Genomic DNA, 13748 nt, shown 5'->3' on the forward strand with positions numbered 1-13748 from the left:
GCACCTTCCGTTTCTGCAGCGTGGGGGTTAACATTTATTAAAGTAAAATCATGCAATTGAAATAAAAAAGAGAAATGAAACACTACTAATATAGATATTCAATATCTCAATTTATCCTAGAAACTTGAATTATAATAGGTCTGACTATAAGACCAAGATCCAGATCCCCCGCAGCGCTGCAGGGGACCTGGATCCTCCTGTCTTATGCCCCCCATTTAACCCCCCCCCCAAACTTACCGGTGCTTGTGACTCCCCAGTGTGTAGCCGGGGCAGCGTGTAGACGTATACGCGATTCGCGTAGACAACTTCCGCTGCAGCCGGAAGGAGGTGCGGTTAGCAGCGGGGGTTGTCTGCGTCCATCGCGCAGACCGTCCCCGGCTGTCAGAGATCAGAGTTCCCCGCACCAGTGTCTCTGGGTACTGCTGCACTTCCTTCTAACAAGACACCAGCGTTAAACCCTTTCAGCGCTGGACGAGACTAGCAGTGGCGAGAGGAAGCAGGACAGCAATCTAATGAGCCATGCTGTTACTGCCCCTTCTTCTGTAAATTCACTCAGCCACTGGGGAGTGATACCACCTGCATCGCCTCCTTGGTGCCTCTGATGCCTGCTGCACCATCTCCCAGGCCCTCACTCAGCCGCTGGGGAGTGATGCTGCCTGCATCCCCTCCCTGGTGCTCCTGCTGCCGCTGGGGAGATGGGCCATCTGCCCTGTCTCCTGAGCGATGAGGACAGAGGCCAGCGGCACTCTGCCCTTATGCCAGTGCTTTAGCTAGGGGTGCAGGAACGGATGGTGTTAAGCAGTCACAGTCAGTCGCTGGGCCACAAACAGAAGTGGGCAAAGACCAGTGATACTCTGCTCTGATGCCAGTGCTTCTGTCGGACTGTAATATCTTCTGGCTCTAGGGCAGTCCGCCAGACGCAGTCTAGCAGCTCTCAGTATGCCCTTTACAGCTGCCATTCTTTCATAACTAGATAGTCCAGATCAGGTCTCGGCTCTGGGACTTCTTCGAGACCGAGCATAGCCTCTCTGTATTCCCTAATGTCCTGCAGATCAGAGTCCCCTTCCCTGCTGAATTCAAAGAAATCAGTGAAGCTCTCCCACAACAACCCTGGACTGTGAAAACCAGCAGGATTTACAGATGCCTTCAGAATTGCCTTTATTCTTCATGTCATACTTTCTACAAGGTGCTGGAAACATTCCTAAGAGATTTTGGTCCATATGGACACGATGGCATTGCTGTTGCTGCAGATTTGTCGGCTGCACATCCATGAGGTGAATCTCCAGTTCTACTACATCCCAAAGGTGCTCTATTGGATTGAGATCTGGTGACTGTAGAGGCCTTTGGAGCGCAGTGAACTCATTGTCATGTTCAAGAAACCAGTTTGAGATGATGTGAGCTTTGTGACATGGAAGGGTTAGCCTAACCAGATGTGTTTTACAACCACTCAGACTGATCAACAACTTATCCATACTAGAGTTCTGCCATAAATTCACTCAGGTTCAGCCTCAGTGACCATTAGTTGTAACTCAGCTAATATATGGTATGATATGGAATTTAGGGTGATCTTCTATGCTGGGTTTGGATCATCTTGAGGACACATTGGGATTAGCCAATCTTAACAAATGTTAAGATATAGTTTGATATGTGTGGGATACTCAGGGCTAGGCCTGGGATGCTTCTCTGTGACACTGAAAGGGTGGAACATATCACCAGGGGATAAAATTGCCTTTTTTTTTTATTTATTTTTTTTTAATAGAAAATCAGAGAACCTCTCCTGGAACTTTCTATAGATTTAGAACATCGCTGAAAACCCTCAACCTTAACAAGGACAATGAAGTTCCCACAGATATGGGTTTTGTACAATTAGGTTTTTCTGTGTTTCTCCTTGTTTATTTTTACAAACTGTATTGTATACTCTGTCTGAATTATCACCTTTGTTCATATTATTTTTGTACACCGGCACTGTGACATTCGTCAGATTAAACTACTTTTTAATCCAGTTTCCGTCTCTGTGCTCAAACCGAACTCTACCTTCCGAGAAAGCTGAAATAAACCATGTTACTTAATTGTTTTACTTAGATTGGATTTTATATATTTCTCATCCGTTTAGTGTGGTACTGGGCGTTACCGAAGCGTCCATAAACTGTAGTCGGCTTAAAACATAATTTGGTGAAAGTGTATTACCAGTCTGGAATGGTTTTTGTGGTGGCGAGTGACTAAAGGGCTGGTATTATTAACCCTTGCACACACCCTATGTGTCCGGTTGTCCGACAGCTAGGCTGATGCTCAATTGTGTGCCAAGAAAATGTCCCCAACACCATTACAACACCACCAGCCTGAACCGTGGATGGATTCATGCTTTCATGTTGACCCAGCCATCTGAATGTTGTAGCTGGAATTAAGACTCATCAGACTAGGCAACGTTGTTCCAGCCTTCCATTGTTCAATTTTGGTAAACCTGTGCGAATTGTAGCCTCAGTTTCCTGTTCTTAGCTGACAGGAGTGGCACCCTGTCTTCTGCTGCTGTAGCCCATCTGCTTCAAGGTTCGACGTGTTCATTCAGAGATGGTATTCTGCATAACTTTGTTGTAACGAGTGGTTATTTGAGTTACTGTTGCCTTTCCTTCATCTCCAACCAGTCTGCCCATTCTCTGACATCAACAATGCATTTTCATCCACACAACTGCCGCTCACTGGATATTTTCTCTTTTTTGGACCATTCTCTGTAAACCCTAGAGATGGCTGTGTGTAAAAAAAAAATCCAGTAGATCAGCAGTTTCTGAAATTGGTTTGAATGCGTCTACATGTTTAAATGCATTGAGTTGCTGCCATGTGATTGGCTGATTAGCTATTTAAGTTAACAAGCAATTGAACAGGTGTACCTAATAAAGTGGCCATTGAGCATATAATCTGTTGCATCAGGTATTGCTCTGTAGGCAGAGCAGTGGTGTAGCAGAACAGGATGAACCGCAGCAGCCCCTGGAACTCTTCTGCCAAGTCCATGTTCCTGTCAAGGCAACCGAAGTCTGTGATACCATCAATCAATCCTGGTAGAAAGGTACTCCCACCAAGCTGTGCTTCCTTCGGCCGAGACACCAGCAGTTAACCTTTTCAGTGCTGGATCAGACTAACATTGAGGTGCAAAACAAACTCCTTTTTTTGGAACAAGCTATTTATACACACAAGCATAATTTGCATATGGCCAGCAATGCCCATCCGACAAAGAGGCACTATTTCGGAGTGATCCAAAAACGTCCAGAGTTCCATAGCCGCTGCTGGCTAAACCCAGGTCTAAAAAATGGGTAATAAAACCAGGGTTCCCAAATGAGCTCCCTCTCCGTAACCACCTCTGAGTTTTGCCTACTACAAGCATACTGTAAACCCAAAAGAGTGACAACAACAGGTGTCTGCACCAACACAGTTCAAGTTGTCGGCAGGCATAGTCCCGGTCAGCCGCATGGAGCTTTTCCACCCATGTGAAGCCCCATAGCCGGCTAGCCCATGGGAGTCTGTTTAGGGCAGACCAGACGGGGTTCTCCCAGAGGAGCTCCCTGTCCTGTACGAGCGATTATTGAACTGTAGTTTGACAGGCCTATTTCATTGTTACCTATCCTACCCAAGGCCTTGGAGAAATCTGCCTATGAGCAACTGTGCAAGTACTAACGTGCGGTCTAACTTTCTAACCTCTCTTCAATCTGGCTTTTGTCCTAACCACTCCATGGCTACTTCCCTCTTAAAAGTGACCAATGATATCCAAAGTGACATGGAGAGACGTAAACTTACTGGAACAGTTTTCCTAGACTTTGCAAAAGCCTTTGATAGGGTTGATCTTCTGCCGAACAAACTAAATTGTTCCTTTCTAACTGACAGAACTCAATATGTGTCTTTTGCAGAAGTGTGGAGTGCCTTAAGGGCTCTGCGCCTTCTCGAGCCCCTGCTGTTCTCGCTATTTAGAAATGATCTAGCCTCTTTGGTGCACTCTAGCTACTGTGAATATGTATGCTGACCATACCATACCATCATTTACATGAGCAGGAAAAAACTGTCATAAGTAGAATCCGTGGTACAAGATCACTTTTCTAAGTTTTAAATGTGGATAACTAGCAACAAACTATTCCTCAACATTGAAAAGACTGTGTCCATGTTTGGGACAAAAGCTGAATTGCATAAAATAAACAATCCAAGTCAAGCTATAATCTGACCCAGGTCAACTCCTTGGTATGTGGCTAGATCCCAGCTTGTTTTTTTTGGTCTTTATATTGACAAGATATCAAAGTGTTCATAGGATTGGCCCTCTATACCGAACAAATCTAGTATTGATCACCATCTAAGCAAACAAGTTGTAAAATAAATCTTAATGCCGGTCTTAGACTATGGGGACGTGGTCTATTGCTCTATTAGACTGAGATCTGGTGACTGTGGAAGCCATTTGTGTACAGTGAACTTATTGTCATGTTTAAGAAACCAGCTTGAGACAATGTGAGCTTTGTGATATGGTGCGACATTTTTTTTTAACCAAACTCATTTAGGGTAGTTATATAAAATAGAATGGAAATTTTTATTTTTTTACATTTTTATATACTTAACACTTGTCCTCACCCACAATGCAAAGTTTACCTTGACGACTATCAATGAAAAGCTGAACTTTTACTGGGGGGAAAAAAAAAGTTTTACTTTTCTCTGCCACAAGGAACAGACATGCACATATGCGCTCCTGGTGACATCACGTCCGGACGTCTCAACTGCAAGATCCAGGAACATTTAAAAGGTAACCTCACTCTCTCTTTGTCTGGTATTCTATTCTCTGCTGGACTTTAGTATTGTATACCTTGACTGCCCCTGACCTCGGATTTCCTTATCGTTTTGCTCCTTTGCTGGTTACTTCCGATCTCTGATTGAATTATCGTTTTGCTGTTTCTTTGGTGTGTTTGACCTTATCCTCAGTTTACGGGAAATTTATTCCTAGTGCTTATGGTGGGTTCCCTGGTTACTGGGCTCCCATTTTTATATAACTTCAATACAATAGCATATCTCTATGGCCTATGAGAAAGTGTATGCTGTTTGCATGGACTTGTCGCTGCTATAAACTAATATTTGTGGCTATTTCATATGTGATTACCTCATATGTGATTACCTCATAAAACACGTAAAAAATACCAGTGTTCTAAATGAGTTAGAACACTGGTATTTTTTACGTGTTTCATCTATTATATTTTTATGGTAATTGAGTGATTTTGTAAAGAAGGGGTTAATGGACTCAATCAAGTGATCAGTAGAGAAGAGGTTAATGGCTCTATAAATGGGAAGACTGGAGGTGGAGAGACTATGCACCTGAGGAAGCCGATTGGTGAAATGCGTTGTGCTGAATACGCCCATTGAGGAAGTGGACACAGAGGACTCCTGTGAGAACCAAGCCGTTACTGCTACAACACAGCATTATTCTGGTCCTTTCCACGGGAGTGTTAAAGTATTCTTATATGTAAGATACTACTTTTTTATTTATATTAAAGCTACTACTTTTTTTTACCTCTTTCTCCTCCGGTCTTTTCTGGTACACCGGTACAAAGAAGACACTCCATTCCCCAGAAGGGACTCTATCGGCTTCCCAACAGAGAAACCTATTGAAGAATCCACTTCATTTAAGTATTTAATTTCCGCACATATTGTGGTGTCGTTTGTAAATTTTGCGCAGCACTTTATTTCTTTGTTTTGTGTATTATCTTTTACACACTTGTGGTCAGTGTGTTGGTTCTGCAGCACCAAGGTATTATACTTTAAGTTGTGTCATTACACCAGATATCTGGCATTTTTATTTTAAGCGCTGAATATCACTCTTTTTCTTTTCAAACTAATATTATACATAAAATGTTTACTTATATATACGTGCTAAATAATTTGATTTTGTAAACTGGAGTACATAAAAAGCTTATATTTGTTTTGTAATTCACTCTTATTACATGTACATATTTTTCTTAATCGCATTTATACATTTCTAATTTAGACTCTTACTATCATAACATCCTATATTTTATAGAAATGAGTTTGCAGTAACTAATGAACCTATTCACAAATACATTTATACATATTTAATTCTTTAAGTATATGCAATCACATGTAATGTCATAACCATTATATTAGTGTTAGTATTTTTGTTAGATGCTCAATACTGAGGAAAAGTGGGATCAATTTTTTTAGCCCATGCCATCAATCCACCCTGCACATCTTTTGCTATAATCAAATCTACTTCTTTTCCAGACAACTCTTTTAATACTTTCACAGCCTTTTGAGAATCGTTTCCATGTTTGCAAATCACCACCACTGCAACAAAAGACATAGTTTAGATTAATTGTTGATTGCAGTCAACACAGAGTTATTTTATCTAATCAAGTTTGAACAGACACCTTTGCTGATGCTGGACAGTGCTAGCATCTCTAAATATGACATAACTAACATCATAACCAACGTACTTGTTGGACATCTGTCCGTGTCAGGACACTCATTGATCATTTCGATTTTTGACTCTATTTTACTGCCACTGATTGACAGTTTAAACAGCCATTTAGTGGCAGGAAAATTTAGATCAAGGAGGAAATTCTATGTCGTGCTTTATTGATTTTTTTGCGTTTTGGAAGAATGCATGTACTCTGTAGTATGCACTCTTAGATAATAGGGGTGCCTGGGACATTACAGGTTGGTAAAAAGCATAACTCAGTATTAAATATATTTCAACAGTGTATTGGTCTGTGCCGTAATATAAGTCAAGTAAATAAAAAATAAAAAAAAAAACATAAAAAATAAAACAAAGAATCAAGAGAGAAAAACATGTAATAGAGTAACTGCTGCAATACTACCAGTTGGTAGTGTTCCCTAAATACCAAAAAGAAGAATATACAAAATCTATTCTGGTGCGCTAGCTCCAAAACAAATAAATAGTAGACGTGTGCATTCGTATTCGGAAGAACATGAAAATGAACACGAATAGTGCGTTTTCTTTGTTCAAACCAAAAGGTACACGAAGACGAAGAAGCACAACACCAAGAATCTTCGTATTCATCTTTGTTAATATCTCCTACCTAATTGCCCTGGTCCCTTCCCACTGTGTCTCGCCTACCTTCTCTCTAAGCAGCATTGCAGGGGTTAACGGGAACAGGAATCCGTAGGATTTAAAAGTCCGTACAAGCAACTCTATTGGTCGCTGGCAGGGGCCTCCACTGGCATCTACCAGTGAAGGGCAGAGGAGCTCAGACAGAGGATCCGAGGCCAAGTACAGGACAAACAGGGCGCCAGGATTTTAAAAGTCCGTATGAGCGACCCTATTGGTCGCCGGCACTGAGCTCCCCCTGTCGGCGACCAATAGAGTTGTTTGTACAGACCTTTAACTACTGATGCCGAAACTTGTTTTGGCGTCAGAAGCATGTGTGACTCTATTGGTCCCCGGCAGGGAGCCCCTGCCAGTGACCAGTGAGTTCTGCTTGGCTTTTGCAGTTGCATTTAGCTTGGACACACAAGCGAATCCTGAGCTGGGGCGAATCTCCTAAGTGACATCTCTAAGTGAGGAGTTACAAGCAAAGAAGGAGAGTATATTCATTACTATTGCAAGGGGGAGCACTGTGTTTGTTTGTGTTGTGTTCAGTGTAAAGTTTTGTTGAAAAAAGCAAAAAAAAAAAGGGTAAGGGCTATTTCAGGTGTGTTGCTAATTAAGTAACCTTCTCTGTGAGTTCTGCTTGGCTTTTGCAGTTGCATTTAGCTTGGACACACAAGCGAATCCTGAGCTGGGGCGAATCTCCTAAGTGACATCTCTAAGTGAGGAGTTACAAGCAAAGAAGGAGTTAAAAAGCAAGAAGGAGGGTAAAGTATAAATCCTTGTGATTGCATATAATATATTTATATATATTTTGCGCCTTACTGTCTGTTTTTGCCAGTTATTGGAGCTATCCCCATTGCCAAGATGTCCTCCATGTTTGACAATGCGGTCAGGTGTACATCTTGCTCAATGTATGCAATCCTTGAGCAGCGCTTCGAGGGTGCATATTGCTGTGCGAGATGTGTGCGGGTTGCTCATTTGGAAGCACAAATCCTGAGTCTAGAGGAGCAACTGGCAACACTGAGATCTATTGACAACTTGGAGAGGAGTCTGCTGCTCACTGAGCAAGCTCTCTCGCAGGTAGAGGTGGGGGAGGATAGTGGGATGGAGGTACAGGACAGTCAGGCAGCTAGCTGGGTTACAGTTAGAAGGCGGGGTAGGGGGAAAAGCGCCAGGGAGGCTAGTCCTGATCTAGCACACCCCAACAAGTTTGCCCGGTTGGCAGATGAGGGGGATGTTAGTTCAGAGTTAGCAGTACTGCAGCAAGTCACTGCCTCTGACCACCAGAGGGGTGTCTGCTCCAGTAAGGAGGGAAGGAGGAGCGCAGGGCAGGCCAGACAGGTGCTGGTAGTGGGGGACTCAATTATTAGGGGGACAGACAGGGCGATCTGTCACAAAGACCGGGATCGCCGAACAGTGTGTTGTCTGCCTGGCGCTCGAGTTCGGCACATCGCGGATCGGGTTGACAGATTACTGGGAGGGGCTGGAGAAGACCCAGCAGTCATGGTGCACATTGGCACCAATGACAAAGTGAGAGGGAGGCGGAGTGTCCTTAAAAATGATTTCAGGGACTTAGGTAGCAAGCTTAAGGCAAGGACCTCCAAGGTAGTATTTTCTGAAATATTACCTGTACCACGTGCCACACCAGAGAGGCAGCGGGAGATTAGGGAGCTAAACAAGTGGCTCAGAAGCTGGTGTAGGAAGGAGGGGTTTGGGTTCATGGAGAACTGGGCCGACTTCTCTGTCGGATACAGGCTCTACGGTAGGGACAGGCTGCACCTCAATGGGGAGGGTGCAGCTGTGCTTGGGGAGAAGATGGTCAGAAGGGTGGAGGAGTGTTTAAACTAGGGAAAGGGGGGGAGGGAAACTACAATATAGAAGGGGAAGATAGTGTAGATAGAGAGCTGGGGCTTATAAATGTACCTGGGGGTGGAGCAGAGGGAGGGGTTAGAATAGTTAATAGGGATAGGCTTCATAGGGAAAAAAACCATACACCTCTAAATTGTATGCTTACTAATGCCAGAAGTCTGACCAATAAAACTGACGAACTGGAGTTAATAATGTCTGAAGAAAATTATGACATAGTGGGTATAACAGAGACATGGTTGGATGATAGCTATGACTGGGCGGTTAACATACAGGGGTATAGTCTATTCAGGAAGGATCGGAAAAAACGAAAAGGGGGAGGAGTTTGCCTTTATGTAAAGTCCAGCCTAAAGGCCACACTGCGGGAGAATATATGTGAGGGAAATGATAATGTGGAGTCATTATGGGTAGAAATATATGGAAAGAAAAATAATAAAATACTGATCGGGGTTTGCTATAAGCCACCAAATATAATGGAAGCAGCAGAAGATCAATTATTAAAGCAAATAAACAAGGCAGCTAATCACAATGAGGTGGTTATTATGGGGGACTTTAACTATCCCGACATAAACTGGGAAACCGAGACCTGTGAATCTCATAAAGGAAACCGGTTTCTGACTATAAGTAAGGATAATTATCTGTCCCAAATGGTACAGGACCCGACCAGAGGGGGCGCCCTACTGGACTTAATATTAACCAACAGACCTGACAGAGTAACTAATGTGCAGGTCAGGGGACATCTAGGAAATAGTGATCACAATATGATGCATTATAACTTGTCCTTCAATAAGGGAACTCTTAGAGGAGCCACAAGAACTATGCACTTTAGGAGGGCAAAGTTTGATCAACTAAGAGAAGCCCTTAACACTGTAAATTGGGAAAATGTCCTCAAAAACAAGAGTACAGACGCTCAATGGGAGATTTTTAAGAATATCTTAAATTCTCACTGTGAAAGGTACATACCGTATGGGAATAAAAGAGTCAGGAACAAGAGAAAACCAATGTGGATAAATAAAAATGTAAAGGGGGCAATAAATGGCAAAAAAAAGGCATTTAAGCTACTAAAACAGGAAGGCAGTGAGGAAGCACTAAAAAGCTATCGGGAAAAAAATAAAATATGTCAAAATCAGATAAAAGCAGCAAAATTGGAGACAGAAAGACTCATTGCCAAAGAGAGTAAAACAAACCCCAAAATGTTCTTTAACTATATAAATAGTAAAAAGGTTAACAATGAAAGCGTTGGCCCCTTAAAAAGTAATGAGGGAGAAGTTATAGACGGGGATCAGGAAAAAGCTAATCTATTAAATATATTCTTCTCTGCTGTATTCACAGAGGAAAATGAAATGCCAGGTAATATACAGCAGGATGAGATAAATGCCCCAGTACATGTCGCCTGTCTAACCCAGGAAGAAGTGCAGTGCCGCCTAAAAAAAATCAAAATAGACAAATCACCAGGTCCAGATGGCATTCACCCCCGCGTTCTAAGGGAGTTAAGTAATGTAATAGACAGACCCCTATTTCTAATATTCAAGGACTCTATAGTGACAGGGTCTGTTCCCCAGGACTGGCGCATAGCAAATGTTGTGCCAATATTCAAAAAGGGGACAAAAAGTGACCCGGGGAATTATAGGCCTGTTAGTTTAACTTCTGTTGTGTGTAAACTGTTTGAGGGTTTCCTAAGAGATGCTATTTTGGAGTATCTCAATGAAAATAAGTGTATGACTCCATATCAGCATGGGTTTACAAGGGATCGGTCCTGTCAAACTAACCTGATCAGCTTTTATGAGGAGGTGAGCTCAAGACTGGATCGGGGTGAATCGCTGGATGTCGTATATCTTGATTTTTCCAAAGCATTTGATACGGTGCCACATAAAAGGCTCGTACATAAAATGAGAATGCTTGGGCTGGGGGAGAATGTGTGTATGTGGGTAAGTAACTGGCTCAGTGATAGGAAACAGAGGGTGGTTATTAATGGTACATACTCTGAGTGGGTGACTGTTGCTAGTGGGGTACCACAGGGGTCAGTTTTGGGTCCTATTCTTTTTAATATATTTATTAATGACCTTGTAGAGGGATTGCATAGTAAAGTATCAATCTTTGCAGACGATACTAAGCTCTGTAACGTGGTTAACACAATAGAGGACAGCGCACGATTACAAATGGATCTGCATAGGTTGGAGGCTTGGGCTGGGATGTGGCAGATGAGGTTCAACACAGATAAATGTAAGGTTATGCACATGGGGAAGAAAAATCCAGGCTGGGAATATGTATTAAATGGGAAAACACTGGGGACGACTGACATGGAAAAGGACTTAGGAGTTTTAGTTAACAGTAAATTTACCTGTAGCGACCAGTGTCAGGCAGCTGCTGCTAAGGCAAATAAAATCATGGGGTGCATCAAAAGGGGCATAGATGCCCACGACAAGGAAATAATTCTACCCCTGTACAAGTCACTAGTCAGACCACACATGGAATACTGTGTACAGTACTGGGCACCAGTGTACAAGAAAGATATAGTGGAGCTGGAGAGGGTTCAAAGACGGGCAACCAGAGTAATAAGGGGAATGGGAGGACTACAGTACCCAGAAAGATTATCAGAATTGGGGTTACTTAGTTTGGAAAAAAGACGGCTTAGGGGGGACTTAATAACTATGTATAAATATATAAGGGGACAGTACAGAGATCACTCCCAGGACCTATTTATACCCAGGACTGTATCTATAACAAGGGGACATCCTCTACGGCTGGAGGAAAGAAGGTTTCTACACCAGCACAGACGGGGGTTCTTTACAGTAAGAGCGGTGAGATTATGGAACTCTCTGCCAGAGGAAGTGGTGATGGTAAACTCAATAAAAGAGTTCAAAAGGAGCCTGGACGTGTTTCTTGAAAGCAATAATATTACAAGTTATGGATATTAGATTAATAGGGACAGAACGTTGATCCAGGGATTTATTCTGATTGCCATATTTGGAGTCGGGAAGGAATTTTCCCCCTGGTATGGGGCAATTGGCATCTGCTTCATAAGGGTTTTTTGCCTTCCTCTGGATCAACACAGTAGGGACACAATATGTATATAGGTTGAACTTGATGGACTTTGGTCTTTTTTCAACCTTATGAACTATGTTACTATGTTAAAAGAGTTGTTTGTATGGACCTTTAACGCCTGGAGCAGGGATACCAACAGTCTCTCCAGGACAAGTTGCTCCGAGCTGTAACTGGCAAAGAACAGGGCAAGGTACAGCTTGGAGCAACTTGGCCTGGGGAGAATAATGGCCACAGCGTCAAGAATTAAAGGTCCATAAGAGCAACTGCCCTTCATTGGTAGATGGCAGAGGAGCCGCCTGTCAGTCACCAATAGAGTTGCTCTTACAGACTTTTAAAATTATTTTACTGGGTATTAACCCCTGCCAAAACAAACGGAAGAAAATGAAGAAAAAACTGAACACAAAGAATGTACACAAATATTCACCCGAAAAGAACATGAGAACGGGCAAATATTCGAAACAGGCCTTAAAGGCCTTGAGGGCGAAATGTGTCAGGTCACTGGCATTTGCGCATTTGTTTTGCAAATTGATTGTATATTATATCAATTGTTTTTTATATGTTCAATTATGTACTTTAAATATTGATGCAATAAGCATCTATTAAATATATTTTTATATAACCTATTTGTTTTGGAGCTAGCGCATACACCAGAATATATTTAGTATCAAATATTTAAACACAAAAAAACTAATATAAATAAAATACTTTTCAGCATTCATTACAGTTTTTCTTGAAAACATTCACAAACCTGTTTTGGCGGTCTGATTTTCAATGCACTTTATTTCGGCCAATTTAGTGCTCAGGTAATGTATCCATAATTCATTTTTCTGTTCCAAGTGGGTCAATGATATATCTTGAGGTATTTATAGCAAGAAAACTCATTCAGTAAAGTGGGAATTTGCCTTATAACACACAAGGAGTAAAAAAAGTAAGGAGGTTTAGGACATTAGAAAATGTACAGGACAACTTAGTGTTTACCAACTAGGTACACTTTGCTAGTGGATCCAAGAAATCCATGAATAGTCCTGAGACAAGCCTGGTTAAAGGGAAGCTTTAGCCATCATATGTATTTAATTGCTGAGAATTTCATTTCAATTTATTTAGTATCCCTGTTTACAAATGCATGGGGGGTTCTGCAGAATCCCCATATGCATCTGCCCCTTTGTGCACCCCCAGCTATTTTCTAAGCAAGAGATGTATTGGGGCGAACACTTACTGCCAGTCAGCTCCTGCAAAATTTACAGAAATCGCTTCCACCAATTTATGCAGCTGCAGCTTCTAGCTAAGTGTTTTTATTTTTTTCATTTCAAAATTGTCTGTTAGGGACATCAAACTGTGTTCTTATATCCCTCAAATTGAAATACAGAAAAGGATACTAGTAGAATGCGACAAATGACAAATATCCACTTCAACCTGTGGTCGAACGTCAATGAGAACATGAGGAACACCATCATCCAAAAATTTCTTATAGTCCTGAATACGTATAAAGAATCATGAAAATGAATGAACCCACTAATAAAACAAATTTATATGGAAAATAAATAACTGATGTGGCAGAGACATAATTATTCACCTCTTTAGAGGTGCAGGAGAACATATAGACAGTCTGGCTTCTTTATGCTTTAAAATCCTGTTTGTTATACGATGACAAAAACACTTTTTACGTAGTTTTAAAAAATATATAATTACAATAATCCCCAATGTGCAAAAGTAAATAGAGGGAGCTTGCATTGTCCATCAGTTCAAGTTA

The 13748-nt window shown here is 41.9% G+C and overlaps 1 protein-coding gene across 1 annotated transcript in view; it reads right to left on the reverse strand.

Annotated features, from left to right (window-relative positions):
- Window positions 1–6163: 6163 nt before the first annotated feature.
- LOC149282078 (adenylyltransferase and sulfurtransferase MOCS3-like) overlaps window positions 6164–13748 on the reverse strand; it is a 50446-nt gene continuing 42861 nt past the window's right edge. The window contains exons 11-13 of the mRNA XM_089498617.1: window positions 13375–13471; window positions 12747–12851; window positions 6164–6321 (exon numbers count right to left, since the gene is read on the reverse strand). Of these exons, the coding sequence (XP_089354743.1) occupies window positions 6164–6321; window positions 12747–12851; window positions 13375–13471 (360 nt within the window). The remainder of the gene's footprint in view (window positions 6322–12746; window positions 12852–13374; window positions 13472–13748) is intronic.

Source organism: Sceloporus occidentalis, unplaced genomic scaffold (genome assembly GCF_023333645.1).
Source record: "Sceloporus occidentalis isolate IW3139 unplaced genomic scaffold, rSceOcc1.0.p SCAF_123, whole genome shotgun sequence".
Classification (NCBI taxonomy): domain Eukaryota; kingdom Metazoa; phylum Chordata; class Lepidosauria; order Squamata; family Phrynosomatidae; genus Sceloporus; species Sceloporus occidentalis.